The 26,230-nt window shown below is 40.7% G+C and overlaps 1 protein-coding gene across 3 annotated transcripts; it reads left to right on the forward strand.

Annotated features, from left to right (window-relative positions):
• The first annotated feature begins 4,314 nt into the window (after positions 1-4,314).
• Positions 4,315-24,368, forward strand: ciita (class II, major histocompatibility complex, transactivator). Of its 3 annotated transcripts, none has more exons than XM_088612282.1 (21): positions 4,315-4,653; positions 10,407-10,529; positions 12,118-12,246; positions 12,422-12,466; positions 12,843-12,941; positions 13,073-13,129; positions 13,567-13,650; positions 14,260-14,409; positions 15,039-15,164; positions 15,548-15,601; positions 15,865-15,978; positions 16,314-16,385; positions 16,886-18,593; positions 19,221-19,400; positions 20,070-20,153; positions 20,444-20,524; positions 20,981-21,073; positions 21,524-21,607; positions 21,705-21,788; positions 22,292-22,375; positions 22,866-24,368. In XM_088612282.1, exons 1-21 carry the CDS (start codon positions 4,380-4,382, stop codon positions 22,939-22,941), a joined length of 3,801 nt encoding a protein of 1,266 aa, XP_088468408.1. In that variant the 5' UTR covers positions 4,315-4,379; the 3' UTR covers positions 22,942-24,368. The 3 variants fall into 3 exon arrangements, with proteins under 3 accessions (XP_088468408.1, XP_088468410.1, XP_088468409.1); XM_088612284.1 differs by lacking the exon at positions 4,315-4,653 and adding an exon at positions 5,888-6,005; XM_088612283.1 differs by lacking the exon at positions 4,315-4,653 and adding an exon at positions 6,894-7,286.
• Positions 24,369-26,230: the final 1,862 nt, after the last annotated feature.

Here is a 26,230-nt window from a genome sequence, read left to right on the forward strand (position 1 = left end):
AGTCGAATTTAATTTCTATTCTGCTTTTATCAGACGAATCTTGTGTAAAGGTTGTTTTTTTTATTTATTAAAGGTCTCCAACGAGGAACTAGTTGCGTCAATACTGGCAAAAGAGAGAAGTTAGAAGCAGTTTGAGAACTAATGTTTTTTTTTTTAGTTTGGATTTTATACACTGACAAATTCTCATGCCTTATCCCACCAACCCACAATTAACGACTGTATGTTTTTATTTGTTATTTTTCTTTTTTCCAATTTGTCCTCTTCTTACAGCTCAGTACTAAGTGCAGAAAAAATACCTACATGTAGAGGTATGAGCATTAATGATTTTACTAGACCGCAGTAATCACTGTTGGCACATTAGACAATAGCAAGCACATTTAGACATGAACTAGACATGCTATTTAAGCCACTTGTCTACTGTTGATAAGCATGGTGAGTTTGGCTGTGCTTGTATGCTTTAACACAAGCTACTGTACTGAATAACAATGTCATGCTGGTGGGTGTGTATGGAGAAAATAAAAATCTAATTCATCACACGATTAAAAGAAATCCTTTGTGAAAGAATGCAAACAAAAGTTTTACTGTTGGCACGGAAGTAGAATCCAGTCTTCAAAGACCTGTTCAGCCAGTGCAAGGAGTGTGTTTACTCTGACTAATACTATACTTTATATATTAGTCAAATGCAGCTCTAATAAAGAGGTGCATGCTAAAAAAACATGTGATTTCCCACACATACTAATAAACCATTTGTTTGGGGAATGTTTAGACATTTCAGATGGTGTTCTGAATCCCTACGAAAATACATCAGAAGGGAATAATACAGAGAACAAAAATACATGAAGAAACACAATGAGATACAGTATTTTATTACTGACTTCTCACACGGCTGGGGCTGGTCCAGAGAAGTCTGGCAGTTTGAGCTCAGGGAAACCCCTCATGATGAAACTGAATGCCCAGGAGCCCAGTGCAAACACTAAGGGTTTGAATGAAGTAATAGTTCTTTCAACATTGTCTAGGACCTCCACACTTGTAGACATCTGATGAAATACTTTTAAAAAGTCCCTAAAAGTTGTATCTGCAGTCTTGGTCTGCAGACCTTACTCAACCCCTATTTAAAATCTCTCAGACATATACCGTCTTCACATTCGTAAAGGACCCTTGTCAGAAAACAAATCAGAGAGTTTCATTTTCTCTGGTAGAGGACTCCAGGGACTGGAATGAGCAATCCCATGATTTCTGCTCGGAAACTATAACACAGCATTTTTCTAAAATGAGCACTGATCTATTGGCAACAAGGTGTGTTCCGACTAAACACAAAGACCCTGAAGAGTCGGTGAATACCCACGGAAACTTTGGGGTTTTACTACAATCACTGTCATGACTGAATGGAGGTGGGGGTTGGTTCTGGGTCACATTCACATGACTGGCAGGTTTAGTCACAGTGAGAGTTATGGTCTGTTGGTCTATGGTCACCACCTGTACTGTGTTGCTGACAGCAGTCCAGGAATAAACCTAAGATGCAGCAATTACAGCAGCATTAACTACTGTCAGAGGAAGTGGCTGACGGTTTTCTACTGCAGAATGAATTCAAAGGTATGTTTTATTAGTGTGTATTATTATTTGTGACATATCATTTTAACTTTGGTGGAGTAAGGACATAGTTGGTTAAGTGGTTCTAAAGAATGTTATGTGAAGCTAGAATGGGTCTTTAATATATCTATCCATTTCCTAAAAGAGATCCAGATTCAAGGTCACAGGGGAAGCCAGAGCCAATCTCAGCAAGCAATGATTGCAAGGCAGGGTACACACCCTGGACAGGACAAGAGTCCATGACAGGGCACACACTGAAACAAACACACACTCACCAGAGCCAAGTTTCCCAGAAGCCAGTTAGCTTAACCATATGTCTTTGGACTGTGGGAGGAAACTGGGGCACCTGGAGAAAAACTACACTAACATGGGGAGAACATGCAAACTCCACACAGAGAGCACCCCAGGTTTGGAATTGAACCCAGTGCCCCAGCACTGCTTGGTGGCCATGCTGACCACTGTACCGACATCTTTAAGAAATACCAGCTTCCACTGGTCTTTTTAACTCACCTTAGCAAGAGGAATAGTACAACAATCAATCGTTTCGATTAAAAGGGGCGAAACAAAACAAAAAGGGGCGAATGGATATCACAGCAAACGATGGTCATGAGCTGTTTTCATGTCTCACATAAACAGATTTGTTTACAAAGTGAAATGCTATTATTCAATGGTATCCGCACAGAAGGAATGTTTATTAGTACAGAGGTGGGATGGTTTACTACTTTTAATAAGTCACTATGAGAAATTGAGTAGTTACATGCGATAGAGTGAAGAACCTGTCAGTCAGTGCCAAGTGTGTGTGGCTAATCTAATGTGTGTATAAATCTCTGCCAATGAGAGTCACTGCAGAGTCTGATCAGTCTGTACAAAGGTCCTAGCCTCGCTGAACACAGTGGCCTGTTTTTCTCTGTCATCCTCTCCAAGCACAGCTAATGCTAATGTGTTTCTGAGGTTCTGTGAGATTCGGAGTAGTTTTGAGTTGGGAGCTGTATCAGGATGAGATCTGCACAGGAGCAAACACAGGTTCATCCTGCCCTGGAAAGACAACGTTTTGACTTTGGAGCTGAGTGTCAAGGAGAGATGTTTGTACTATCTTTTGGAATTAACTTCTAAAAATGTAGGCATATAGTGTGTACAGTATGTATATATAGGTTTGTTTATACACAATTCTCCTGTTGACTTTCTTTGTAGCTTTCCTAAATTAAGAGACATTATCTTTCTTGTCTAGTTGCTGATATATTTTGGATGCCAGAGCCTTACTAATGGGTTTCCTGAAAGACTTGCTTCCACCACAAGGACGGGTTGTTTGTAGATACCTCCCCATGAGTCGAAAGTCTTCCATTCCCTCAGCCCCCTGTGCCTCTGTAACACACCCATCTGCTATTGGATCTCAGCTCAGTGCACACCACACATTTCACAAGTCATATGTTCAGCAAACTGTCCCTTACTTAACATCTGAGAATCCTGAAGAGGTACATCATGAAAATATCAAGAACAGCTCCGTTTTACAGCTGCTAATCAGTCACTGATTGACCGAATGGGCGTGGAGGTTTTGAGAAGACAAGAGCAAAAGTAGATGGCAGTGAAGATGTCGATGCCGTATATTTGATTTTCCAGAGGGTCTGATGGTGAAAGCAGTAGAAATTAAACCAACTACATCAAGGAGATTGTGAGCTATTCAACATGCCACATACACAGAGTACTGACCAGGGGAGAAAACATCACTATGACAGTTAATGCCATACCACTGGGATCTGTGTTAGGTCCACAGATCTTCCTAATATATATATTGATGATTTTCTTGATTCTGACACTTAATAGATTTATAAGCTGTACATTTTGCAAATGACACAAATAATAGATTAAATAAAAAAGCCTGTGGAATGCTTAATGCTTATACCTAAATGAACAGAATTAAGACCCTCTTTTAAAATAATACATATTTTAATTGCAAATAGAATAATAAACGCATAGGGATAATTCCTGACCTAAGAGGAATCTCATACTGTATACACTTAACACAGTTAAAGGAGGAGACTGATTTGGCCCATCATTATTAGCTAATCCATAGATCCGAAAATCTCCTCCAGCAATTTCTTGAAGAAGCCAGGGTATTGGTTTCAACAACAGGGCTGTGTAGCTTGTTCCAGACTCCCACAATCCTTTGTGTAAATGGATGATATACAATACAGCAATATTCAAATCGGTAATAAGGGTTCAAAAGATGTCTAATGTTTTTTTTTTTACATTTATTGTGTTCTTATGCCTTTGCAGCCAAAGTGGAGGATTACAGTAAATGAAAATGAATCAGGCTTTACTCTCACTGTCATCGGTTGTTAAGACCCTTTTCTAGACTTGCTTCATACAGATAAAATGACCCTGACACGTACTTCACATCAATTTGACTCTCAATGTCAAAATGAGACATTGATTTTAATATTAGCCACATTATAATGAAGAAAATCCTCAGGGGAAACAACACTGCATAGAAAATATTGTGCGTATTTCTACCTGGGAAGGGCTGCTTAGTTATAAGCCTTTAAAATGTGAAAGAAAAAGCTTTTTTGTAGATGTAACTGTGTTCTACTTGGTTTCTAGAGATCACATGACTGAATTCATGTTTTTCTCCCTTTGATTTGTTTGTATCCAGTCACAAACACCATTTGCAGAAACGCAATTCATAGCTAATGAACCCGGCCCCTGGTCAAAAGAGGAAAAGGAAGTCTATCAGCAGGACTGGCTTCATATAAATATCTCTTAGACAGAGACACCACCTTGGCTGTTCAGGCATGATTCACTTTGAGGACGTTCTAAGCAAAGTGAGGAGGACACTTGGCAGTGCTTCCTCAGGGGAGATCCAGGGCTTCCTCGCAGACCTACTGAAGGCGGAGATCCTTTCCAAGGACTACTACCTGTGTCTCTCCAAGGAGAAGGATGCTGAGGACCTGGCCAGGAGGATATCCCTGCCCGTGTGGGAAAAATGGAATGTTTGCCACAGCACTATACAGTCTGTCCTCACCAAACTGCCCAACCGCAGGACAAAGGGGACAACCAACTCCACCAGTAAGCTCCTGCAGCCTTTTTCCTGTGCCCAGCACCGACTGGTGTGTTTCTGCCTGCCTCTATCTTTTCTCCTTTCACAGTCTGTGCCATTTGGCATTTTGATTCACCTTCCCAGTCCATACGTTAGTTCTGTTTTTCACCGGCTTGATGCATGTATGACAAACTAAGAAAGCAAGCTGTCTTTAGAAAGGGGCAAGTAGGTTAAAAGTGTATCTGTTGTCTTGGGCAGGAATCTGATTAAGAAAGAAAACGCCAATATTTTATTAATGTCTTTATAAATGAGAGTGAAATCACAGTGCTCAAAACATGTCCTAGTGTATCAAAGGAGGTTTTCTGATGGGAGGAAATTCTTATTCCACCAGGTATATAATTCAGAAAATGGGTGCAGACACTGCAGGAAGTTATTTCAGGCAAAAGGGAATTTGCCACTAACTGGATTTGGCTGAAAAATGTTTGTCTGTCTTGAGCCTTTAATGGAGAGAGTGCAAATTTTTGGGCCACTGCAGGTACGGTGCTTCTGCTCACCTGCAGTGGTGCCTCAGATGTTAGGAAAGTGAGGAGTCACTTTCAATTTACAGCATAATCAGGACAATGCCAAGAACAATGACAAATATTTCTGAGCATGTTATTAAAAACAGGAATAAACAAATGAACAATAACCACATGATATTCTTACAGAAGTAGCTTCAATCTGCTGATGAGAAGTGTTTAGACACAACGTCACCCTGGCACCATATGTTTGTGTGCATGTATGCGTGACGGTATAATTTAATGAGCAAATACGAAAGTATGAAGAAAGAAATGTAGCAGACAGCAATCAAAAAAGCTTCATTCTTTTCAGTCCACAGTGTTATCCCAGAAACAAGATTTTATCATTCTAAATTGTACAATTACTACTATGTGGAAAATATTAATTAAAAGATGATAAAAATCAGTTTTTTTCTGATACTTTATTTATAAATGTCACGTCAGATAGGTGGGTGTTCAAACTCATATCTCCCACCCTGTGCATCTGCAGTGTCACTCTTTTATAGTACTGGTTTACTTTTGAAAAACGAAGGCTTAGAAAGCGTTAATCATCCCCCTTCATGTTTTCAATACACTTTGATTACAGGGGGAGCACTTTAACTGACATAGTAAAGGCAATGTCTCACTCATTGTGGCTTTCAGGTTACGTCATATTATCTCACACTGCTTCTTAACAAGCCCGTTAAACTGAAAGGACCGTAGATTTCGAAGTTAACCACACGGTGCTACACCTGCCTCAGACTCTCTTCTTTTGATTGCTCAATGGTTTGTACTGGGGCCGGCAGCCGGTTTCGCTGAGATTTTGGCAGGTGCCCAACTTGCAGGTAGGACGTGGAATGTCACCGGGACACTGCAAGGCTTACTGTATATTTCCTTCTTGCAAACTGTGAGATTTTATCACTTCAGATTAGTGGTAATGATTAGAGTTTTTTCCTTTCTGCCAGAAATCCCCTGTATGTCTTATTCTACTTGTTTGATTAAATGCTAAGCCTTGAATGTGTGTTTAGTTTATCATTAGAAAGGGGTTTTTACACTGATCGTCTCTGTGATGCATGACTTACTTTGGGAGTGCGTTTACTTTAATGTTTTCAACTGTAATTGACTGTAAATCACTGCAGTTGACAAGAAATTAATTTGGCCATGAATGCTCGAACCTGGACTGTCAACGCCATTGCAGAAATAATTAAGAGGATATCCATTTCAGATTCAATACTAACACGAAAAAAAGCCTTTTCTAAAGTGTGAAAACGAACATTTGAAAGTATGTGAAGTATTGATTCCAATGTATTATTACTAATTTAGATGACGTATTAAATGTTCACATCAATTAAGGGTAAAATAATTTCAGCATTTCTGTGCATGAATATTTATCTGTTTCGGGTAGGGTGACACAAAGATTGACTTTTAGTTCATTAAGATTGGCTTTTTATTCAATCTTTTAGTCTTTGAGCATTAGACTGTATCTTTGGCCATTGCCTAACAGTCTGGTGTCAGATGTTAATACTGATGAAGCTATGTATTCATTTAATTTAATTTAATTAAAAGAGCGGAAAAACACAGCCAGAACCATGTTTTCCCAAAGAAGATTTGATCAGAGCTGTCGGGTTTATGTTATGATCTGTTCGTCTGATGTGCAGAACAACGGCCGACAGGTAGCGATGCTGACTAGCAGTCATACTCCTTCGGGCTGCGAGACAGGCAAATTCACGGAGCTCAATACAGCCAGTGAAAGAAATGTTAGAAGGTGACCGACTGGATCCAGAAGTGCAAGTACAGTGTGTACTCGGCAGTCGTCGTGGGCTGTTGCGGAATGAGGGATTAAACGAAACATTCTGCAAAAAAGCCGTGTGGATTCCAGCGGGCAGTGTGGCATGACACACGGTCTTAGGCTGTGGGGCTACTGACGCGCTCTGCGGAGCGATAGCGAAAGTAAAAGAGCTGGGTGCCTGTCTGCGTGCTACGATTGTGATCATTTGGACAGTTCCCCCATTTTCAGACAGCACCACGACGCGTTACCATCACTCGAGAAACGATACACGCGAGAACATCACTTTGCTGGAAGGGCTGAAATGGTACTTGGGGTTCAATGAAAGCGCGCATTGCAGGTACCTTTTCCCCTGTTTTACGAAGTTATAGCAAAGAAAGTTTGGTGTTTGTGCTTTTAGCTTTGGACAGAAATGTCTAGGTTGAATATTTTAGAACTTGAACACGGTTTGCTTTGTGTGTTAGTCTATTTCCTTTTTCGATACGCTACACTCCTCTAACTGCAGAAACAGAGGGGGAAAACCGACGGGAAATCTGTTTCCTTAGTTGCAACGACGTTTAATTGCAAGCTGATTTTCTGTTTCCAGAATTAATGAGCAAACTGCTATTTTGTTCTCTTGAGTTTTGAAGTGTTTTACCCAGTCTTCCTTTTATTGGCATTTGGAAAACGCAATTGCTCATAAATCATGCTCAAAAGGAAACATTATTAACCTTAATTTGATAGCTCGGACGCGCCTATCCATTTTAATTTTAAGAAGAAGTTTTGTTGTAAGGGTTTGATCATTACTCTTGACTTTAACTGAGTAATTCTCCAGTGTTTTAAGGTCATAAACGTTAATTGTGTTTTGGTGCGTGTGATGAGGATGGGCGAGACCAGTCTTGCAAACATGGTGGGTCGCGGTGCCTAGACTTGTATTGTGCACACCTGTTAATTTCAGTCGCTGAAACGAGTAGAGAAAATCCATACCCTCGCCTTTGTTAACTGAGATTGTATTAATTGAGCAGTAGGATTCAGGTGTTTTGTTTTGTTTTTGTTCGTGCAATGCCCAGGGATGGATTTGTACACCGCTATGCGCTCCATTTTATTGAAAGTGAAAGTGAGCGCGCTTGCATCTCCACCTTATTGAACACACAATTGGTTTCCCTGGAAAATAAAAAATAAACACGCGAACAAACGAAGATTTGATTTAAGACCGGGTCTGACTGTAAAGCTTGTGTCCATAATGTTAAACAAATCAATAAATGCGCAGATTACTTTCGGCTGCTGGCAATTCTTACACTTAAGACGAATGCCCGTGAATTTGGGGACTTCCCGGGAGCGTGTTTGTGTTATTGTAAAGAAGGGAGGAATCGGGTTTTCTATTGCTTTCTGTTGCAGAGCGACAGTACAGCGCTCGATGAGAGGTGTGTTTGAAAGAGAGAGAGAGAAAGCAACTAAGCCTTCCTGCTTTTGTTAAACACTTCTCATTTGTGTTTTTTCTTTCATTCAGACTTAGTTCATGGAACAATAATGTTTCCATAAGTGAAAATTTAAAAGTCATAAGTAGAGTATAATCAGACTTATATTTATGAACTTGTACAGCTTTTTTGTTGTTTTTAGTCAGGTGACATACACGTATTTTCTAAAACCTTGTTAATATGCACGCAAAATCATGTATGTGGCATTTAAATAAGCAAGCTTTCTTCCAGTGTTAGCTGTCATAGATGTTTGCTTAAATGAAAATGTGTATTTTTACAATTTATTTGGTGGGATAGTTTCAGCTCTGTGATAACGGTCCAGTTAAACATAATTAAAGGTGACTGCAATTCATACACTAGAAAGGTTCAGGAAAACAAACAAGAGTTTGAAAATCCCCCCAGTATTCCTGTAGTTTTATTTACACACAGCCTGGAAGGTTGACTTTGCTGATGTGTTTCCTCTCATTGATATCTCTTGTACCAGTGACACAAACTCCATGTTTTGAAACTGAACCTTTCTGCTCAGCTGCAATCTATCTGTATGACTAACACGTGCAGTCCTCTACAAAACTCTTGTAGGGATTTATTAATTTAATATATTAATGTCTTTGTCTTTTTCTGGCTTTTGGAGGTTTAGCTGTCGCAATAAATATACTTACTATCCATTTTATATTCTTTAATATGATCTCCATCACATCTTTTCTGAGTGGTTTAAAATAGCAGTTAGCACAACCCTGTTGTGGTGTGAACATGCTTCAGAGGTTCTCGGAAGTAGTGTTGTGAAGCAGATTGGGGTCGTATGTCTGAATTTGCAAGAGATAGTCAGATAGAGACAGCTGAATAGTGTCCATCATGTCCACTTGCACACAATGCCATTTCTTTGAATTAGTGCTTGAAAGAAAACACTTTTTGTTAAGGTATCCATGTTCAATAGATACAAGCAAATTAATTTCTTAATATTAATAATATGGGGGTTGCTTTGGGTCTGCTTATGGTTATGCTGTATTTGCTTTAGGGTATTTATTTTGAGTGACTTTATGGAGTTTCAATTTTTCCTCCTTTTAACATTCAATCTCTACAGCCAGATTTCTTTGACATGCTATAAAAAAAAGACTGCAAAGCTTTTTACAAAAATGCCCACCATGTAAATGAACAGCCAGGTGTTTTAGGCTGAACATGAGCTACTTCCCTGTTTTCTCTGCATAGTTTTACGGTTTGAACATGGACTTGGTCCAACCTTACATGAGATAGAGAGCTTACATTTTGGCAGGTATAATATTATGGTCATTTATTTCCTGGTGAGAGCATATCAAGGGGGCTGGTCATTGTGAAGCAGGAATTTTATTCTTACCTGCCAGCTTCATCATTCTTTTGGAGAGGGGAGGAGCCCGGTATCTACATTACTGTCTGAGAACAAAACAGAACCTTTAGCTTATTTCCAGAAACACCTGTCTCCACCTGTCTCCAGTGGTAATTCACCTGTCTCCACCGGTAATTCACCTGGCTCCACCTGTCTCCAGTGGGGACAGTCAAGATTCAGAGGGTGAATTTCAACTTAGTTTGCGCAAGAAGCCAAATAGCAAAATCCTAAATCCTTAATCTTGTCCATTTTCTAAATAATCTTATCGTTTATCAGGATCCAAAACTGACATAGACCTAGATTTGTTTTGTATACTTTTCCTGTTATGTAGCTACTTTATCTACTGGTTTATCCCTCAGGAATATTCAAACATATTCTTTGAAGCTGTTGTTAAAAGGTACAATAACCTCTGGCACCTTGACTGTAGGCCCAGACGAATTCTGTCCCATTGAAAAGTTTTGTAGCTGACCATCACTTCTTTCATGTGTAATAAAGCGATTTTTAAATTTAAAGCTCCACGTGCATATACAGTATGTAAGCTCTGGTGCTTTGGGACCCCTGGTGTGCTGTAAGATTGGAGAAATGATGTACTTGATCTTCCATTCGGCACCTCAGTCCAGCTGTGTCAATGTGATCACTGCAGGTGCCAGGACTCAGGGGACAGCCATGGAGACTCTGGTGCCGGCCGAGCTGGAGCTGCTGCACACTGACTCCCTCTTGCCTCTGGAAGAGCTGTACCTGTCTTCAGATGACTCTTTCCCCACAGGTAGGGCTAGAGGTCTGGAAATAAGACCATGGTTTAACAACAGAGGGGCAATGATGTTTGACCTTCACTGAGATTCATCAAGAGCTACAGAGCCTGGGGAAGCCAATACACTGGTTTCTTTTTCAAAACAGCCATGTGAGATCCTCAGATGAATTTGCTGTTAAAGTCTCTTTATCCTACACCAATGGCGAAACCGCTGTACAGCATTCCTGATTATACACTGAGTGGACAAAATATATTGGGGTGCACCCCCTTTGGCCTCGGAGCAGCCTCAGTTCATCAGGGCATCTCAACAAGGTGTTGAAAGCGATCCACAGGGATGCTGGCCCATGCCGAGTCCAGCTCATTCCCATAGTTGTGTTGAGTAGGCTTGTAGGAAATCTCTACTCAGAGTAGCTTGTTCCGTCTCGTCCCACAGATGTGCAATTGAATTGAGATCTGGTGCCTGGGCAGGCCACTGCATTAAGGTGAATTTCACTGTCATGTTCATGGAATCATTCCTGGACAATCTTCGCTTTGCGGCATGGGGCATTATCCTGCTGACAAAATCCATTCCCAGATGGATACACTGCTGCCGTGAAGGGATGCACCTGATCGGCAGTGATGTTCAGATATCCCGTGGCTTTCAAACATTGCTCCCCTTTTATCAAGGGGCCCAATATGTGCCTTGAAAGCACACCCCACACCATCACACCACCTCCAGCCTGCAATGTTGACACACCACATGATGGAGGCAGGGACTCATGTTGTTTCCTCCAGACTCAGGTCCTCCCATCAGCGTGAAACAGCTGTAACCGGTATTGATCGGACCAGGCAATTTTTTTTCAATCCTCTAGTGTGCAATGTTTTCATTCCTTAGTCCACAGAAACCGCAATTTCTTGTTTTTTGTTGAAGGAAGGAGAACTCTGTAAGGTTGTCGGCTGCCCTTCCCCATTCCTGTCGAGGTGCGACGGGTTGTGTATTCTTTTATGGGTATTTTGGCACCAGTGTGGTGCTGGACTGTCAGTTGACTGACTGTAGACTGTCTGTTGATCTGCACAATTCGCGTTAGCCTCCTTTCACCTCTTTCATCAATGAGCCATTTTCATCCACTGGCCTGCCGCTGGCTGCATGTCTTTTGGGTGATGGACCATTCTGGAGACAGACAGGACACTGTTGAGCTTGGAAAAAAGCACCTGGCAAATCCATCATACCCCATTCAAAAGCACTTAAATCTGCTTCCTTGCCCATTCTCCCTCACATACACCACCCATGTCTCTCTTGTCTCAAGCCTTAAAAATCTGGATTCAAGTGGATTTAACAGGCGAAATCAATTAAGGATCATAGCTTTCACCTGGATTCACCTGGTCCGTCTATTTTGAGGAAAGAGCAGTCGTCCCTAATGTTTTGTACACTCAGTGTGGCTTAACATTGCCGGATTAAAAATGGAAAACTATGCAGATCACTTGTAACATTTGTAATAATGGTATGCTTCTTCTCTTAATTGAAGATTGTTTGATATGGAGGTTTCTTGAACTGAATATCGTGTGAAACGTTCTGTTGTTTGTGTGTCAATTGAATCCTTTTCATGTATAATTGTGAATGCAGATGACGATGGCAATCAGTTGTCTTTGGAGTCTTCCAATCTCCTCGGATTGCTGTGCTCGCCCTTTGACGCTGAGCTTGAGTGCTGCTACTCTCCGAGCTCCCAGCCCTTGGAAGACCGAGAGAATATTGGTAACTCATCCTACAACCCCGCACCTACTATCCGTTAGAACTATTTTCTATTGAATAGTAAATGAGCCTAAGCCTTTTCAGCCTTCTGATAGTTTAATAGTTACTCATAATGTCTGTAAGCATTTCTTTTGGCTATAGGCTACTCAGTAAACAAGTGTTTTATTTTTAATTTCAGAGAGGATTCTCAGGTTTCTGCAGGATGACCAACCAGAGATTTTGAGTAAGTGACTCAATCGTTATCTTTCAAACTATAGATCTTGCACGCTTTCCTTTAAAGCAAACTGAACATTTCTATTCTTTCGGAAAGGTCTGAGGAAAGCATTTTATGTCACATGCAGGGTTTTTTGTGGATGTGGCAGAGGATTGCAGTATGGATAATCAAAAGGGAAGTTCTAAATATGTTACAGCTCGATGTTGACATTCTAAAGCTTATTCGTGCACAAAAAATTATTCGTTGCCAGTAACAATTTGGTTCATTGTAATGATATTTATTCATATCTGAGTGCTTCTAGCTTTAGTGCGTAATGTTTAGTATTAGTTTTTAGAGTGACTGTGTCTATATCAATTTTCACTTCTGCTTTTTTTTTTCAAAATAGCAGGTGAAACTGAGATGAGAGCGACAACGCCAGAAGCTACAGGTTTGGACACAATAAGCCAGGAAACAAAAGTAAAAAAGACAAACTGTGAAAAGAGAGGTGAGCAGCAAAACCCTCACAGAGCGGAGCACGTGAGACCATTAATGTTTTTATGTGTCTGCAGAGAATATTACTGGGATTTTGTTTACGGAGTATTTGAGGAAATGACCCTACTTTTTCTTAAATTCCAGATCACAATTCTACTGGAATCATTTCTGACGATTCACCCAAGCTAAAACGTAGAAGAGGTACTCCAGTTTGCTTTTACTTTATAATTTGTCTGTGCATTATAGAACTTGGCTTTCGCCTACCATTTAAGTTAAGCATAGTATTGCAGGGGCATTTTGTGCACATATATAATTCTTTTCTTTCACAATTTGGATGCAAAATGCAATTTTTTACTGCAATTGGGTTTTTTAATACAGTATGTTGAAATAACTTTGCATTTGTTCATATTGCACTTCATAAGTACTCATAAGTATTATAAGTATTTGAAAAATAATATAATATAAATATAATTGCATGAGTGTTACATTTCAGTTTGCATTTGAGACAGAAGAAAATGGCAAGCAAGTACTGCTGCACTGTAGCTCATTCTTGGTATTCAACTTTTTTTCAGCAGCAGAGAATAGCAACACTTTGCGCTGGAGATGAACTGAACTGTTCGCGTGTTTTGTTCCTCCAGATCCCAGACACTGTCGGAGGACACCGAAACTGAACAAGAGAAATAAAAAATGTCTTGAAGTCACAAACAGTCCGCCAAATAAAGGTGATTTCACAGTGATTGAAATGACAGTTGTAAACAGGAAATGCCCTTCTTGCACTGAGCAACCACTTTTTGACCTCTTTAGCACAACAGGTGGCAAAGTCTTGTCTCGACTGAAAAGTAGTGGTCTCCTTTTCCTTTTGTGCTTTCAGCTTTCAATCACAGTGTTGCTAACTGAAAAATACAGTTATAAATATGATTTTTTTTTATTTTCTGTCAGCTGTTTCAAACTCTGCCTTGAGCCAAATCCTAAAGAAGAACGAATTTAATTTTGCTGATGCGATTCTGAATTTCTTCATCCTATCCAACCGTTGAGTCTGTAAGGCTTGTAATTTACAGCTGTTTGATTAGTTTTGTTACTGTCTATAAAGAAACATATGTCCTACCTAAAGCTCCCGTGATCACATTGTAATATAATAAGATAATATTGACAGTTTTACTTGTCCTTTTTAACTGCAGGTGATCACAACGGAAAGATAGAATAGTTAGAATAGCTTCTTGCCTGTGGTTTTATTGTTGTCATTTCCTTTTTATTTCTGATGTTGTCGCACAATTTTAAAGGCTGCCTGTTTGGTGACTAAGAATGCTTCTAATTAAATTGTGTTTTGACAGGTATCAGTCCTCCAGCAGTGAGCACCTGTAGCTTAATGACCTTGCCGGCTGCTCAGGGAGTCTTGCAGATAAATTCAAGCCCAGTTCCTCAGGTTCTGCAGTTTTCTATCCCTGCAAATGGAAGTCCAACACTTATTGCACACTGCACTAGTAAGTGTGTGCGCCTGACTGTACATTGCCACTGCCAGTGAAACACTTGCTTTAGATGGAGTCATTTGCCAATATGAAGTTTTGATGTCAATGAGAGACTCCATACAAATCGGGTTTCAATTTTGAGCTCACTATCAAGGAACTTTTAGAATGCCTGCCAGCCCAGAAGATCCAAAATAGTCAAATGTTTGAAAATCCAGAAGGACTTAGTAAATCTACTACTCTTTAGATTGTAAATATCATCCTATTTATTTAAACAGTGTTTGGCTAAACATGAGCAAAACATTGAAATTTCTGGTAGCAACATTTGTATGAGAAAACTTTCAGGAGTTCAAGCACATGGGTAATCTTAATGTAACTGTGTCTTTTTACTTATCTGTCTTTGAATACTACAAACTACCAAATAATAATTTGGTACTACAAATATTTATCACCGTGTGTTTTTTTTAAAGATCAGCCCAAGCACTCCTTAGTGATCCTGGTACTGTAGATGTTGTGTGGAAACTCAACACTTTCAATGAATTTATATGGTGATTGTGATGATAACGACAGTGGTGTTGGAGGTGTTGAGGGCGATGATTTTGATGGTGATGATGACGGAGATCTTTCCCTTCACTGCTCTTTCACAGGCAGCTTTGTGATGAACAACGCTGCAGTCCAGGTTTACCCTTCTTTCCCACAACACATAATCGCCACACCGCACACCTCTCCTGTAGGCAGCTCTGTCAATTCAAGAGGACCCACCTTTGTGCTAGGTGAGTCAAGTACAGGTCTCACTGGAACCGTGAATTATGCTACATACTACGATTGTTTTTCTGTGAAAAATAACTAATCATGCATGTTTAGAATTCTTCTTCTACTCAAAATAATGTCACAGCTAATATTCATTAGCACAATGGCCTTTGAGTGAGTGAATGAGTGAATGTACTGTATTAAATTTGCAGTGTTTGTGAGGTTTCTTTAGTTAGGATGAGTATTGATGACAAGGATTACTTCTTGTGTGCTGTTTTGTGACTGGCTTGGTTCTCTCTGTGCCTACATTTTTCCTTCCGTGATATCCCTGGTAACGTGAGCAGCTCTGTAGGTTTGCTTTTTTTGTTGTTGTTCTGTTCTCTTCTCATGTCTCTTTCCTTTGCAGTGCCTCCTGTGTCACTCACTTCATCTCAGCCTCAGGCTTCTCCGAGCTCCCCAGGTAAATGACACGACCACTACACAAGCGATGAAACGGTATAGAGGCATCTGAACGTGCTACAGAGCTTTGTTCCAGACCAGGGATGGGAAGGACAAAGTAGGCTCTCTTTGTTGGTACATTAAGCCTTCTTAGTTAATCATTCAGCGCAGGGAGGGGGGGATCTTTTTTAATTTTCAGCACAGTGGAACAGAGGGCATGTTTTTAAAACACTCCTGTCTTAAAGCAATTGGGTAACAGGGGTTATATTGTCTTCTCTTCTTCAGCTCCAGGGTCAGTTGTGGGCCCAGAGAGTGTGAACCAGACCTCTGTTATCTCCTCTGCTGATTCCATAAGCACTCTTTCTCCAGCATCAGTCTCCTCCCCGGCTTCTACAGCAGGTACAGTGCATCTTTTATGATGGTGTGGATTCAGTGCAGTGCAGAATAGCCTGTAGCATCAAGACATCTTGTATTTTCCTGATTGAGTTAGACATTTAAGATACCTAAGACTTTGGCACAACAGTGCAGTAATACATATTCTTAAATAATCTGTGGTGAGAAGCCATGCTTAGTGTGTGAGAAAACGATGAGCTCTTGTGGCCTATGGATTTGTAATATCTTCTAAGATCTGTAGTAAACGACTGTGCACAGTTAGGAACAGAATGTGTTAGACTCCACAGACATTGCTGCAGAGCTGCAAAAATGGTCCTTCTGACTTCCTGATTGATTTTCAGATACTGGAATGTCACCCCACAAAGGATCAACAGCTCCTCCCCTTCAGTCTTCTCAGTGTCCTGAAATGCCCAGTATGTTCCTCTTTACTTTTCTGTTCTTCGAATCATATCTGTGGAATCACACGGAAGTAAAATGTGTTCTTTTTCGATTGTTGTGAATGAAAGTGACAAGAACCTGGCGATTATGCCATTGTAAACATTATTCCTGCACATGATCTGGTCGCTGAAAGTTTGGGAATGACAAAAATGATCTCAGTGCTGCATAATTATATAACATAAGCTATAAAGAGGAGGCCATTTGCCCTATCAAGCCTATTTTCTAGTTAATTGATCCAGGGATCTTATCCTACAAAATAATTGAAATAGATTCTAAAACAGAAAACAAATTAATATAGGATCCTATACGATTTAAAAAAAATCTTCAGCTGAAACTCCTGTAATAACAGGAATGAATGTAAACGTAGAAATAAAGTGGATTTTATTTTACTGCATGATTTCATTTTTATTTCCACTAACGCTCACCAATTTGTAAATATTGCTAATGATTCTAAATTCTGTTTTGATGTTTTCAGAGTGTGTTGAAGACTATATTGCAACAGCAAAGGCCTTCATGTATGACAACTGCCAGTTAATGGCCATTGAGAATGAAGTAGCTCTGGACTCCCTTTACATTGATGTGCCTTTGGTGCAGAGACAGATTAAGACCAGAACAGGAAAGCACGTCAACAAATACCAGGAAAAGGAGCTCCTACTTTTTGACATGGCAGAGAGAAGGAAATTTGAAATAAAGAGAAGCCAGTTGTTTGAGGAAGCAGGACAGAAACCAAAAGAGTTGATTGCTTTGCTAGGGAAAGCTGGAATGGGCAAGAGCACCTTCATCCAGAAGCTGTGCCTGGACTGGTCAAAGGGAGACTTCCAGCACTTTGAGCTGGTCTTCTTTTTTGAGACCAAGAAGTTGAATCTGCCGGACCAAACATACAGCCTGAAGAACCTGCTGTTTGATATCTTTCCTGCGCCACCTACCAGAAATGTCGACGAAGTCTTCAGATACATACTCTCCAACCCACAGAAGGTTCTGATCATATTTGATGGATTTGACGATTTTCAGGACTCTGAAGGTCTTTTACAATGCCCTGCTACCAGTTCCACAAAAGATGTTTACACCATTAAGCAGTTGTTTTCAGGTCTGTTCCAGAAGAAGCTGATTGTTGGCAGCACAATATTAATTGCTGCCAGGCCTAAAGAAGTTTTGAACCAGTTTTTAGGCAAAGTAGATAAAATCGTTGAGTTATGTGGTTTCTCACAAGAGGAAATACAACTTTACACAGAGAGGTATTTTAAGGATACTTCATGCTACGACTGGGCTTGGACAAAAGTAAGGAACCACAACTTTCTCTCTGCTTTGTGTTTTAACCCTTTAATATGCAGGTTTACATGCTTCCTTCTTGAAAATGTAGGTAGCAAGAAAAACTTACCATCAACGCTTACAGAACTGTACCAGCAGGTGTTTTATCAGAAATTGCACATGAATACAACCAAAGCAGATCCTGGTAAGAGGCAGGAGAAACAGAATATTCCAAAGCTCGGGGCGCTGGCGTGGAGAGGAGTGAAAGACCACAGCTGTCTCCTGAGCCACGAAGATTTGTGCTCCACGGGGCTGAAGGAGTTTGGCTTGAACAGTGGGATTCTTACACCATATATTTTGAAGAGGAAGGGAGATGAAGAAGAGTTTGGCTGTGGATTTACAGATTTGTTTGTGCAAAATTTCTTGGGAGCTCTGCATATCACTGCAGCCAAAGAACTCAATGATAAGAGCCTTTTGACGCAGACCATGCTCCAGCAAAAGAGGAAGAAGCCCCAGGATGACTGGCTGGATGTCACACGGAGGTTTATGGTGGGGCTGCTGTTCCAGAAGACACAGAAACATTTGGATTGGCTTCCTGGCAGCACCAAGAAGAGACTGGCAAAGCGAAACACTATTGAAGCACACTTGGAGAAGCTCAGGCCGTCTGAGCTGAGCGCCAACCGCCTCCTGGAGCTGTGTCACTGCGTGTATGAAACTGGAAGCACGAAACTCCTGAGAAACCTGGCTCAGAAACTGCCTGAAGAGCTTTCGTTTAGTGGCACCCCTCTCACCCCACCTGACGTCTTTGTTCTAAAGTACCTCCTGAAGGAAACCAAAGACAACCAGAAGAATTTTTCCATTGACATACAGGAGACAGCCATTGACCTCCCAGGACTGAGAGAGCTGGTGGGATTAAACTGTGTAACATCTTTCAGGTCAGGAATCCAAAATCAATTTGTTCTTGTATAAATGTCCTTATATATGTGATGGGAACACTATACTGTAAAAAGGCCCCGTCTTTTGGATGAGACGTAAAACCGAGGTCCTGACTCTCTGTGGTCATTAAAAATCCCAGGACGTTTCTCGAAAAGAGTAGGGGGTGTTATCCCGGCGTCCTGGCCACATTTCCCATTGGCCCTTACCAATCATGGCCTCCTAATAATCTATGAATTGGCTTCATTACTCTGTTCTCCTCCCCACTGAGAGCTGGTGTGTGGGGAGTGGACTGGCGCACTATGGCTGCCGTCACATCATCCAGGTGGGGCTGCACACTGGTGGTGGTGGAGGGGATCCCCATTACTTGTAAAGCACTTTGAGTGGAGTGCCCAGAAAAATGGTATAGAAGTGTAAGCAATTATTACTATTATATATACATTATATTACAGTTTATACTCTATATTTGATTTGAGTGTAAGTATTGAAACTCCTGAACAACCATTAATTAGTCTAAATGAAAAATTGATACATTCATAACTCTTTCTTAATACTTTTTCTTAAATTAAGCAATATGTATAATGTACGGCATACTATGTTAATTATTCTGATCTGCTTGTCTTATGTAGGGCTTCTGTTGCTGATACCATAAGCCTGTGGGAGTGTTTGCAGCAGACAGGGGAGAAAGACCTCTTAAAAGATGCCGTGGCCAAGTTCACTGTTAACCCTTTCAAAGCCAGACAGCTCAGTGACGTAGAAAACCTGAACCAGCTTGTTCAGATCTACAGACAGAAGAAGCTGCTTTTATGGTAAAGAGGCCATAAACTATACAAGACAATACAATACTGTATTTGAAGTAGGGAGCTGCATCAGCATGCATAGGCGGCAAAGGAACAAGTAAAGGTTTATTCCGTGCTGAAAAAAGAAGAAAGGAAACAACGTTTCGGCCGAAAGGAAACGCTGTGTTTCTTTTCTGCTCTTTTCAGCACGGAATAAACCTTTACTTGTTACAATACTATAGTATGCTTTTTATGTACTCTTAAGTGTGAAAGGACATACTGTATGAAAGACCTTGAAGACTGTGGCTTCCCTCTTCTGTCCTTTCACTACCGTTTTTTTTATTTTGCTCTTTTTCCTTTGCTCATCTCTTCCAAATCTCTGGTTTCCTTTTTCTTCTCATGTTTTCATGTTATTGTTGGATTTACCCAGTTTGTTTAGGCACCAAGTCTTTTGTGCCACGGCGACTGTTCACATTTGTTCAGTATCGTATATGGTACCATGTAATCTGCTTTCTTCTCCCTGAAAAACCAAATAAATGGATTGAACATTAGGGAAGCATCTGGATTTCTAAAACACATTTGAGATAAAAATGACATAACTGTCCTGAATTTTTTGTCAGTACAGATTATTACTGTGGATGGTGAAACTGCAAATACTACTGACTAATTGCAAAACCTGTTGACATTTTCGTACTGTAGTGACTCTGCTGATTCAGAGACGAGGCCAGATGGGGACACCTTCCATGTTCCGGCTGTGAATAACCTCCGGAAGCTGGAATTTGCGTGAGTGCTGGAGTCTGTGTGAAATCGGAGGTCTGTGGGGTTCCTGCATGTCAGCTGGTACTTAAGAATGAGCTGCACTGAGCTTGGCATTTTGCTAGGATGAAAAAGTAGAGCTGACTGTAGCCTTTAGGACATACTGTAAGAGCACCCAGAGTGACTGCACTTACCCTTCATTTTCTAATACAGCTAGGGTATTGAGACTGACAACAGTCACAGGAATGCGGTGTCTGTGTAGCAGAAGATATCCAGTTTTGGTTTGATCTTGACTTGCTGGTGTATTTTCTCTCCAGGCTGGGCCCAGAGAATGGATATTTGGGGTTTCTAAGGCTTGTGGAGGTCCTTCCCACTCTACAGTGGCTGCAGCACTTAGAGTAAGTGATTCCGTGAGAATTCGCTGACGTAGAACTCTACTTCACTGACACTACTTCACCCCTGTCAGGATCTGCCCTGCTGCTTCTTCTTTCACTGGGCTCTGTGTCTTCCTCGTCATCCAGCTGGCCCCTCTCACCCAAGGGAGATCCTGCCTGAGATTGCCATCATCAAAAACAAATTCCTAATGCAAGAACTTGTATATGGCCAATAAAGTGATCTCTTATCTCTAGAATATTGAGCAATCTCTAACCTATTGGCAATTCAGAATTAGTAACATTACTTGTAAATGTTTATTTTTATAGCATTTCCCAAGGCACTTCTATGCCTGGACCTTGACAGACATGAGTCTAAAGCATAAAGGAGTTAAGATTGTGTCCTGCCCTTTTGTTTTTCACAGAACTGATTTTTTTTTATTTAAGTACTGAAGTTGCTGATCAAACTTTCTTTTTGTTCAGCCTGGAAGGCTTGACTTGCAATAAAATAGGAGACAGAGGAGCAGAGAAACTGGCTGAGATCTTGCCGTGCTTATCATCACTTGAGACTCTTAAGTAAGTCACATCTTTTGGAACAATTTAAGTGGTTTCTAAATCTAAATGTAAGTAGTATTTAAACCCTGCCCTGTTGTCAGTGGTTTGCACGACCTTTTTGTGTGCCTTTTTAGATTATTTTTCTATTACTGGCTGATTACTGGATAGTCTGATCCAGTGCCTGATATGACCCTTCTGCTGTAGTTATATGCAGTAGGAATGTGTGTTACGAAACTGAGTAACAACTGTGATTAAAAGGAAGTTATCTTTGGCAAATGGGTAAGAGGAAGTCAGTGTCTTATAAAACAATATTTTGAAGTGTTCTCTTCAGGTAATATCCAACATGAAAACACTGTGATAAATAATTGGTCGGCTGATTTTCAAACATACACCTTCATAATCTAAGTTACAACAGTAAAAATCAGTATCTTATCATCTGCAAGACTCAAGCATCCTGCTCTTTTCTTTCAGCCTATCCCAGAACTGCATTGGAGATCAAGGGGCTGAGAAACTGGCTCAGACTCTTCCCTCTCTTCCATCACTACGGAGCCTCAGGTAAAGTCAGGAGGATCTGTTGGGGTTTTTTTTATGTGTGGGACAGGAACTACAATTTTTTTCTCAATTCTTATTATTTCTTCTTTCTTGTATCTAGCTTATACAGTAATTCAATTGCTGATAGTGGAGCAGAAAGCATGGCACAGATACTTCCAGAGATGACGTCCCTCACAGATCTGGAGTGAGTTTTCATGTTAATGATGCTTTTTCTTTCCAGAGCTTCTCTGTCCTGTTTGTCAAATATACTGTATTTGGCCACTCTGCCTCTCCCCTGCACCTGCCTCCTCCTCTCTCCTGGCTTTTGTTTTCCCATGCTATATTATCTTTGCTGACCGCCCTGTCTTTCTTACACCCGAAGAAGGCTCCACAGCCGAAACGTTGTGTTTTCTTTCTTCTCTTTTCAGCCTGGAATGAACCTCTTACTTGTTCCCTTGCTGTATTAGCATTATATATTGTATTAGAATATAAAATGATCTGTATTGTCCTTACTTTGTACCCAATCCCTATTGACTTTTTGGCAAAGTAAACATTTACTTAAAGTGCCAGCTACAACACGCACAGCAACAATGAATTTGCTTTTGCTAGGCTAGTATTTTATCGCACATTTCTGAGGACTGGTTTAGCTTATGGATGTGCCTGTGTCGAACGATGTCTAAGCCTGAATTGTAATGTTTTCATTCCTAGTGTGAAATTTAACAAGATCACAGATGTTGGGGCCCTTAAGCTAAGTGAAAGTCTGAGGAGGTGTCCATGGATTAAAAGCATTGCGTAAGTAGCCCAAAAGCAGCTGTGTGCCTGTATCCCCCGCAGTCACTGGAAAACCTTAAGCAACGAAAGTCTAATGCAGTGGTACCATAAGCATCGGGCTCCTGTGTCACATATAGTTCTAAAGGCATTTGCTTTAAATAGGTTTTGTTTGAAACAAAATTTGTGGTACCATGATCTAAAAATACATTCAGAAATACTAAATACACTATTGTATTTTGTGAGAATGCTGACCTTATACTGGTATGAAGAAAGAACCCAAGCAATATGATTACAGCCACTATTTCTTAAAGTAGGAATTCCTTTTATTTTTAATATCATACTATTAAAGTTCTGTTGCAGACAAAGATAATGACACATTATGTTAGACTCTATGAAAATCCGATTGAGGCTGTTGGCTTAAAATGGCCATTGTGTACACTTTTCACTTCCTCTGTGATTCTATGTTTATCGTTTGTGAAATGTCTGTGTTCCATTTCCTGTCTTGCCTCAGAATGTGGAATCATTCTATCCCACACGGAGTTCTAGAACATTTAAAACAAAAGGATTCTCGGATCAACCTGCTCTAGAACAGCAAAGCTGCTGCCCATCAGGACAACAGAAAATGCACAGAGCAGGACAAAAGCTCCACACAAATGCTGCACGGGAGGGCTTTTTATTTTAAATTTGGGGTTCTGATGAATACGCCAGTCTGCCGTGTGTCTGAAATGCGGGACTCTTTTCAGAGTTTGAATGCTATAAACTGGCCAGCACTCTGGAGACACTGAAACCATTAAAAGCCCTTACTACTGTATGTGTGAAGGTGGGATCTATTGGTTTGATCTTGCTGGTTTGCACTTGTGTCGAGTCTGCAGCCCAGTATGACCAAGATTCCTACAGGACTAGAGCCTAGCTGGCCAGGCAGTAGCAGGGTGAGGTGCGTTTGAAGTCAGCTGGGGTATGTGGGCTCCAGTGCAGGCTGTGATCTTTCCTCTTATGATGATTCAGGGGTTGGAGTGGTGAGTGGCAAGTCTTCCATGGTTGGGGATGTTTAGAAAAAGAAAAAATAACTGAAAATCCAATGCTGGAATTGGACTGTGTTCCGCTAAAACCATGTTACTTGTGAATTGTTTGACGAATGAGTTGCACTTTCTAGTCCGGTCTAAACTACAGCACTTTACTGGAAATGTAGCTATGCCCTGCATACAGTGTAATAGGGTTAATCTTGCAAGGCATGACTAGAAAAATGTATTACAGTGGAAAATGCATCTTTCGAAGGATGACCAAGGCTAGGAAGAGGTTTGTTTTGTAAAAAGCAATTTCTGTTGTGGCCACATATTTTTAATTACTGAATTGCACTAGAATTTAAAGACAACGCTTTAACATTTCTAACACTGAATTGTCTGCTTTTTAGAACAAAGTATGAATATTCTTGATGTAAATACAGATATACACTATATGTACAATATTAAAAGTGAAACACTATGAGACTTGGCCTTTTTTTAAAGTCCTGACAATACATGGGTGAGATATAGTATCTAGATCTCTCCTAACCTCTGTGATGTCTTGTTCCAATACAGTAAATGCCTTCAAACATAGAAATGAAAAAAAAAAGTATATTTTATGCTGCTTCTGTGTTTAATGTACCAAAAATGTTTTCTTTTTTATGTACCATAGCTGTGTTTTATACTAAGAACGTTTGGCGTTACTTCCTAAGACACTTGCACTAAACTCAACTGTGAGCTTAGCATATTCAGGGTGTTGTTCCTTTCCTTCAACAGCCATACACTGTTATCTGTGTTGGAATTTATGGTGAATGAGAGTATTAAACAAAAAACAGAGGCCTGGACCACAGCTCCTCTGTCGTGTATATTTGATCTTAAAATTTCCACTCTGCTGTGCCGGCGTGTGTCGCTCTTTGGTGATCGCCAGATGTGACTTTGTCACCATCTGTTTCTGATCACATCAGTGATTTTCACCACGTTCTTGATTTAAAAATAAAACTGCCGTGCCACCACGAGAGGCATTCATGTGTGTTTCATAGCACTGTCCACTAAACAGAAGAAACGGAAGTTTGATTGTAGATGTGTCTGAATGACTGAAAAGCAACAGTCCTTGTCAAAGTACACTTCTTATTCTTACGGTAAGAACGAAAATGGTTTTGTATGGGAAATTACATTCCATTAGACAAGTACTTGTCGTTCCTAAACAGTAAGAGGAAAACTGAGGCACCGTTTTATGCCTTCCTGTAAGAAACTGCTAATTCAATTATACTACTGTAAAGCTGGAAAATGGTCTGTTAACCAGAATTACCTGGACGATAAGGTTTGGGGGCACTGCTCATAATGACACACGCGTGTTATCATTTTCATGCATTGTGTGTGTACCACATTAAAAAAAAAGTCATACAAAACTGCATTGTTGATGTCAGCCCTATGATCTCATGTTTATTCCACCCTTGCCATCGTTTCCTGTTGTGCAAACTGGGGGGTTTCCGAGCAGGCTGGCCGCCCACCCTCCCAAAAGAAGGCTTTAAGCTATCCGGGGGGAGGGAGTGATACACAGAATACTCACAGTTGTCAATCTTTAACCCAGATAGCAGGGGGAAATCCCATGTGACCAGTCTCAAGTCAGTAACCTTGAAAAAGTAAAAACTGTCATTTAACGGTCGAGTTTCATTATGAACGGAGACCCTGTGTTTTAATCACTAGGCACAAGTGGGAAAAGGGGTTATTTCCAGTGAACATGACAACTCAAACCTCTAACTAACCCCCCCCCCCCCCCCCCCGCTGTATTAAACTACACTTTTCTAGGAAGTTTTCACTGAAGAAGTGCATCTCCTTTTAAATCGGTAAGATACAGTCAAACCCAGCGTAGAAACTTTTGTTTTTACAGAACTGGTTTTGCCGAAGTCACTCGGATTTGCGTCCGTTCACAGAAATGAAGGGACAAAACAAATGAGAAACCCGTGAAGAAAATATTTCAGCAGGCTTCCGTTTACATTTTCTGGTCGAGAATGGGAAAGGTACACCTCTCCGAACGGGGTGAGACAGCAGGGCAGGGTACAGCCCCACGCGGCATGTTTCATGACGGTGTTCTTACAATATGAGAACAGGTTCTGGCCTAGCAGCCCTATTTCCCCAAACTGGAACAGAACTGAACACGTGTGCAACAAGCTGGGACAGTATGTGCCTAGGTCTAGGGCTCAGAGACCAGCGGGTGGACACTTGCTTGTCCAGATTCTGGACAGTAACGATTGGACAGAATTCCACAGGAAGTCGTAAGCAATACAATTAAGTGTCAGATGTACAGCCTGTGCCGCTTCCCACAGTGGTCATTAACATTACTACCTGGGCGTTTCACGAACAGAGCAGGGGTGTGACCCTGGTGTCCTCACTGAATTTCCCATTGGCGTTTACTGATCATGGCCTCCTAATAATCCCCATTTATGAATTGGCATCATCACTCTGTTCTCCTCCCCACTGAGAGCTGGTGTGTGGGGAGTGACTGGTGCACTATGGCTGCCGTCACATCATCCAGGTGGGGCTGCTCACTGGTGGTGGTGGAGGGGAGTTCCCATTACCTGTAAAGCGCTATTTAAGTTTAAGGATTTATCATTATTAATATATAAATTAAAAATAAGAATAATAATGAATAATCTGTGACAAACCCGTGTTGATGAGCCTTCCTAATGAAATCTGTTAATCAGCGCAATGAATTTATCAATGTCAGTGCAACTGCTACAAAAAGATTTTCTGCTAAGAAATTTGCTGTAGTTATAAGAGAAGTTTCTTTTCATGCTCAATACACAATTTGCTTGAGATCCATATCAAGAAAGATCATTGTTATGAACTGAAAGAGCCTTGGGATAAAAAACAG

This window comes from Lepisosteus platostomus, chromosome 19 (genome assembly GCF_059453375.1).
Source record: "Lepisosteus platostomus isolate fLepPlt1 chromosome 19, fLepPlt1.hap1, whole genome shotgun sequence".
NCBI lineage: Eukaryota > Metazoa > Chordata > Actinopteri > Semionotiformes > Lepisosteidae > Lepisosteus > Lepisosteus platostomus.

Bases quoted from the DNA above. Each gene is read 5' to 3' on its own strand.
- ciita (XM_088612282.1), top strand. From the start codon at position 4,380: ATGATTCACTTTGAGGACGTTCTAAGCAAAGTGAGGAGGACACTTGGC. The intron at 13,651-14,259 runs GTGATTTCACAG...GTGTTTTGACAG, and splicing joins AAACAGTCCGCCAAATAAAG to GTATCAGTCCTCCAGCAGTG. The intron at 14,410-15,038 runs GTAAGTGTGTGC...GCTCTTTCACAG, and splicing joins ACTTATTGCACACTGCACTA to GCAGCTTTGTGATGAACAAC.